The sequence below is a fragment of the Tarenaya hassleriana genome, unplaced genomic scaffold, assembly GCF_000463585.1.
Source record: "Tarenaya hassleriana unplaced genomic scaffold, ASM46358v1 Cleome562, whole genome shotgun sequence".
In the NCBI taxonomy this organism is placed as follows: Eukaryota; Viridiplantae; Streptophyta; class Magnoliopsida; order Brassicales; family Cleomaceae; genus Tarenaya; species Tarenaya hassleriana.
The window spans coordinates 9,384-14,956 of record NW_010968204.1 but is presented as its reverse complement, the minus strand read 5'-3'; the positions used below and the strand labels follow the sequence as shown (position 1 = coordinate 14,956).

At 41.5% G+C, this 5,573-nt stretch overlaps 2 protein-coding genes across 2 annotated transcripts; one reads left to right on the top strand and one right to left on the bottom strand.

The window, feature by feature from the left end:
• The first annotated feature begins 883 nt into the window (after positions 1-883).
• LOC104798699 (protein SRC2-like) lies at positions 884-1,852 on the top strand. Its single transcript, XM_010520876.1, has one exon. It carries the CDS (start codon positions 893-895, stop codon positions 1,715-1,717), a length of 825 nt encoding a protein of 274 aa, XP_010519178.1. The 5' UTR covers positions 884-892; the 3' UTR covers positions 1,718-1,852.
• A 760-nt stretch (positions 1,853-2,612) lies between these two features.
• LOC104798698 (uncharacterized membrane protein YjcL) lies at positions 2,613-5,195 on the bottom strand. Its single transcript, XM_010520875.1, has 6 exons — positions 4,950-5,195; positions 4,633-4,859; positions 4,205-4,315; positions 3,584-3,739; positions 3,194-3,435; positions 2,613-3,098 (listed from the first exon to the last, which is right to left on the bottom strand). The coding sequence occupies exons 1-6, from the start codon at positions 5,186-5,188 to the stop codon at positions 2,775-2,777; spliced, it is 1,299 nt and encodes a 432-aa protein (XP_010519177.1). The 5' UTR covers positions 5,189-5,195; the 3' UTR covers positions 2,613-2,774.
• Positions 5,196-5,573: the final 378 nt, after the last annotated feature.

The following is a 5,573-nucleotide window of genomic DNA, read 5'->3' as shown; positions in this document are numbered from 1 at the left end:
TTTTTACGACCTTATTACGACTAATATATAACTGATATACAACTAAAATAAGTAGTTATAATCGTATAGAGATGAAAGTCTCAAATAAAACGTAGTTTTTTTTAAAATTCGACAGATAATTTTTTTGCCACCTTTTTTAGAATCAATTGTAACTATATTTAGAATTAATTATGAAGTCGTAATAACGAAGTTGTTTTCGAACGGACAAATATCACGTATTCATTAAGGATAATTTCGTCTTTCCAAAAAAAATTAATTCCTTATGTTTTGGATGGTGTACGCGTGAAATTGCTGTGACCCAAGTAGGTCATTTGAGTAAAATTCTCAGTTGACTCCGCGTGTCTGAGTTATTAGTGTGCTTCAGTTTAAGTTATATTTCATCGGACAAGCACAATCCCACCTAGATATGTGTTGGATAAGGACGATTTAAATTTTTTTTTTAACAAAATTAGCATAAAAGCGTTTAAAGAAATAAAATAGAAACTATATTTTAACCAGTTTACATTCACCATTTTTTTTATAAGGAATTATGAGGTATATTCCTTCCAAACAAAGCTATTCATAATATATAATCTTGTACAAAAATAGAAAATTCTTCTGTGTAATAAGAAGGAGCTACCCAATTTTACTATGTTTAGTTTAACAATTCCCTTTATCAGGTGAAAACAGTAAACACAGCGCGGGTCCACACTTCCAACCAATATATATATATATATATATATATATATGTATGAGACCATACCAAAAACGAAACTTCAAGGGCAAAATAGTAAAAACAGCCACACCAAATCTTTGAATGTTCATGAAACATGATCCACTCAGCCCTATAAATACCCACAACGTAACCATCGCATTTGTCATCACTTCAAAACAAAAAAAAAAAGGAAGGAAAATGTCGTCGGGGAAAGAAGTGGAAGTGACGATCGCGTCGGCGAAGGACATCAAGAACGTGAACTGGCGTCACGGTCGGAACATGCCATACGCCGTCGTTTGGGTCCAACAGAGCAACAAGTTCTCCACGAGGGTCGATGAGGAAGGTGACACGTGTCCCCTCTGGAACGAGAAACTCGTCATCCCTCTCCCGCCGGAGAAGCCTGTCGACGATGATGACAATGTCCTCCGCGTAGACATCGTCCACGCCGATCCGGAGGAAGGCACCAAGTCCCTCATCGGCTCTGCCCGTCTCAGACTCCGCGACGTCGTCAACGACTCCGGCGTTGACTTCCCAACCGCCAAAACCCTAAAACTCAAACGCCCTTCCGGTCGTCCTCACGGCAAGCTCGACGTCACCGTCACGGTCCGCGATTCTCGGTATCCAGCTCCGAGATCGTATCACGCACCGTCGTACGGTTACGGTTCACCTCACGCGCCGCCGCCGGTTGAATACGCGCCACCGTCTCAGTCTTACAGTGCGCCTGCGCCCTACGCGCAGCAGACGGAGCATTACGGTGCGTCCTACGCAGCTCCGCCGATTGGGTATCCGTACAACGAGCCGGCGCCGGCGTACAGTCAGCAACCGACACATGGTTATGCGGCGGAGACGGGGAGGAAGGGGAGAGGATTCGGCGGGATGGGGATGGGATTGGCAGTGGGAGCGGTGGCCGGAGCTTTGGGAGGGATTGCATTGATGGAGGGAATGGATGCATTGACGGATCATATCGCAGAGGAGGCGGCGGAGAAGGTGGAGGCGGATATCGCCGGCGACTACGACTTCTAGATGGAAGTTATTTGCTGTTTTGCTTTGTCGAATAGAGTCGCGCGCAATAAATGGGATCAACCCAATAATAAGAAAATGAAGGAATCTAATGAGTTTATTGGGTTTCAATCCATTAAACGATGGAATCTAATGAGTTTATCCAACTAGTCCATTTATCAATTTTAGATATTATTTGTATTCTATTAATTTATAATTTTTTCAAAAATTATAATCAAATTCCATATAAAATCCGAATCGAATTAAATTTTATATAAAAAACCAAATAGAAATGAATTTTATATAAAAAAACAAATACGAATCGAATAGAATCGTATGAAAAACCGAATACAAATCGAACGAAATCCTATATAAAACCCGAAACTGAAACGAACGAAATCGTAGAAACCAAATCTGAATGGAACGCAACTCAAATACGAACCGAACGAATCCTATTTAAAAAGCGAATCGTACGAAATCCTAAGTAAAAATCGAAACCGAATTGCACGAATTTCTATATGAAATCCAAATCTGAACCTAAAGGAATCCTATACAAATATGTATAATATAAGATATGCATTAATTTATGAATGAATAAAGCAAGAAGGGTCAACACTGCAAAGACAAGAGAAGGAGAGTCTGTTGCGGTTGGGAGCGAAAGAAGCATCGGAGTATATGAACACGCCCTTCTCGCACACGTGGTCAATGGAAAGCCAGAAGTGAGATCGAGACAGAGACCACCGGATACTGTTGGAAGCTGTTTTAATTTTATGGTAAAAAAAATCATGTAATTTATTTACAACTTCAACTTATTTTTTTTACTTTTGGATTTCACACTGCATTCCTTTTTTCAATATTTACGATCACGTGATTCTACCTAAACAGGCAATCATTTTTCTCATGATTAAAAAAAAAACCCAAATTCAAAGTATCTAAATTCTTCGTTTTTCCAATACTAATCCATAAAATTTAATTATCACAGGCAAAACAGTAATTATTAATTCTTTCCCTTTTAACTGATCAGTGTAGCTTCTCAACTGAGCTTACAACTTGCAAGAGCTCAAGGCATATAAGAGGAAGCTCACAAGCGTCTGAGTACCAACACTCCGAATCCGATGCCGAGAAAAGTCGCGATGGCGACCCCGAAAACGCCCGACAGGATCCCCGGGACTACTAGAGAAGTCCATCCTTTCGCGGTAGCCATCGCACAGGCAGTGGTCGGGCCCCCGATGTTAGCATTTGATGCAAGAATCAGTAGCTTCTTCTCGATACGGCATAACTTCCCCATAGCTAATAGCACGGCGAGATGGACCGTTACTTGAACTACCGCAAAGAGAAAGATACTCGGGGCCGTGTTTAGTACATTCCATACACTCCCCGTAGCTCCCAAGATCGTGAAAAACAACTTTTTGGATAAGCACAAGATGTTAAAGATCATAACTTTCAGGATATACATCAGTATTCTTGCCAGAAATAGTATGAATATGCTAATAAAATCACCTGCATTAGAATGAGAGCGACGGTTTCAGCAGAAGGAGCAAGGGAGTGGAACTGTTCGGGGAGCAAAGTTGCCAAAATGACAACGATGGCCGTCACTGCAGGAAGCATACCTCCCTGAATCTTGAAGAACTTTGTTATGGAAATCGCAGCTTTACATATCAGAAAGGATATCGACAATGCTATAGAAGTTGAAAGCAATCGGTTCTTGTCCCAAGATTCATGATCTCTATCTACCTTTGCATCTGCCAGAAGAATAAGTTCAGATTAACGCAGAGGTCCAGCAATGTGTAATGTATTAAGATCAATAATTAGTAATGCGCGGGAAATGTTACATGGTATGATAGTTCCAGAGATTGATATAAAAAAGATGGGATTGAGAATAAACTTTACCAGTGACAGACGTTGGGGTCTCAGGGGAAATCTTTGAGGACAATGCAAACAACACCATGAAGTACAAGGCGCATATTACATTGTCTACGGCCACCCCTGCTGCCATCACGGAGGGCGAAATGCATAGAGCCTCCGATATCGCAACATAATTAAGTGCTGTATGAAAAGAGCGTGCAAAGGACAATATTTGAATCTCTTTTTCCCACAAAAGAAACATTAACAAAGTCATTAGATATATTCGAGGACCAAAATGAGTAAAGTTTTCTTCTAACGCGGAAATTCCAGGGTGTGAGAACGTTTGCCCCTTTTAGTGGATTTTGGAAGGAAAGGGTCCAACTCGAATAGCTTGGCATCTTTGCTGTTAATGCACGAATTCATACCCTTTTTTTCTGGTGCTTGTTTCGGCATTCTTCCTTTAAATAGTTCATAGTCTAATTTCTGATTCTGATTAGTCTAATTCATGTTTCTGATTCCATGATATTACCTTGTAACACTCTTAATGAGGTTGCCATGGACTTAGCAGCCTTTGCGACTCATCCAAAAAGACCACGGCCAACCAAAGTTAGAGCCTTTGACAATGAATAAAGTCCGAATACCTCAATGGAAGCGTGTACAACTTACATCCGCCGATGTAGCTGCCCATGAGAGCAGCAGCTATTTTCCAGTTATCAGGACCCAGTGATCTCATCGGCACCAAAATAAACGCCACCAATGTCCCTACAGCCGTCGCAACTGCCATTAACAGTTCATAGATTAGTGAGTTCACAAGCGAGTCATTGAAGAGAATGGACAGGACACAGTCACAAAATCAGAATCAGCATTGCAGAAATTGCACAAGGAAATACAGTAAGTTATCCACCATGTACTTCTCAGGCATCTAAATGGCCTAAAGATGCGAACTTGGTAATGCCCTGATCCTCTAAGGAACCCCCAACTATGCATTGAAAATATTCTTAGAGAGCATAGCCACATTTGCAAGTTGGAAACAGTATTTCTGAGATTTTGTGTATCAGAAATGAAAAATGGAAGGAGGGAGTCAGGAATTTTACTGGATCCAAGTAAGAAAGCAAGAAGCAGAGACCCAGCGGAACGGAAGACACGGCGAAGGTCAGCTCTAAACAACAGCAATGGAATCGTATGAGGCAACAGAAACTCCATGAAAAACGAATACGACGCCGTTTCGTGCGGAATTAGCCCCAAATTGCTCGCTGCGAGACCTACCAACGTGCTCGTCAACGCTCCACTCACAATGCTCCCTACCTTCGTCTTCTCCGACCTTTAAAACGGTGAATTCCCCCGAAATCAGACCCAGAAAAGAAAATCGCCAGCGCTGGAAATCGAGTGAGAAGGGAGATCGTCGGAATACCAGACACCGAAAGCACCGGCGGCGAAGAGCGCGGCCCATTGGCCCCAGTGATCGTCGGGAGAAATGATAGGGTTCCGTAGGTGTGACTGGACCTCCACACGCCGAGAGGTAGACAGCTGACGCGGCGCCGGCGACCGGAGGCGGCGAGTCGGCAGAGATATTGGGAGGCGACAGAAAGCATAGTCGCACGAGGCTATTGGCGGTGATACAACAGTGAATAGGAGTGCCATAGGGGGCATCTGTGAGGTAAAATCACTCAAATGAACAATTGGGTCGCATCTATATCACCTGAACACATTTTTTTTTTTTTAAGATGAAATTACCCTTAATAAATATACGATATTTATCCATTCGAAAACAACTTCGTTATTATGATTTCGTAATTAATTCTAAATATAGTTACAATTGATTCTAAAAAAGGTGACAAAAAAATCATGTCTTATTTTAGTTATATATCAGTTATATGTTAATCGTAATAAAGTCGCAAAAAATAAAACGAAAAGGGTATTTCGGACTTTTTCAACCAAAAAGTGGGTTAAAATTGAAATTTTTTTTTTCGGTGGTGTACAGTGAAATAGCTGCGACCCAAGTGGATTATTTGGGTAAAAAACTCATCTGTGAACT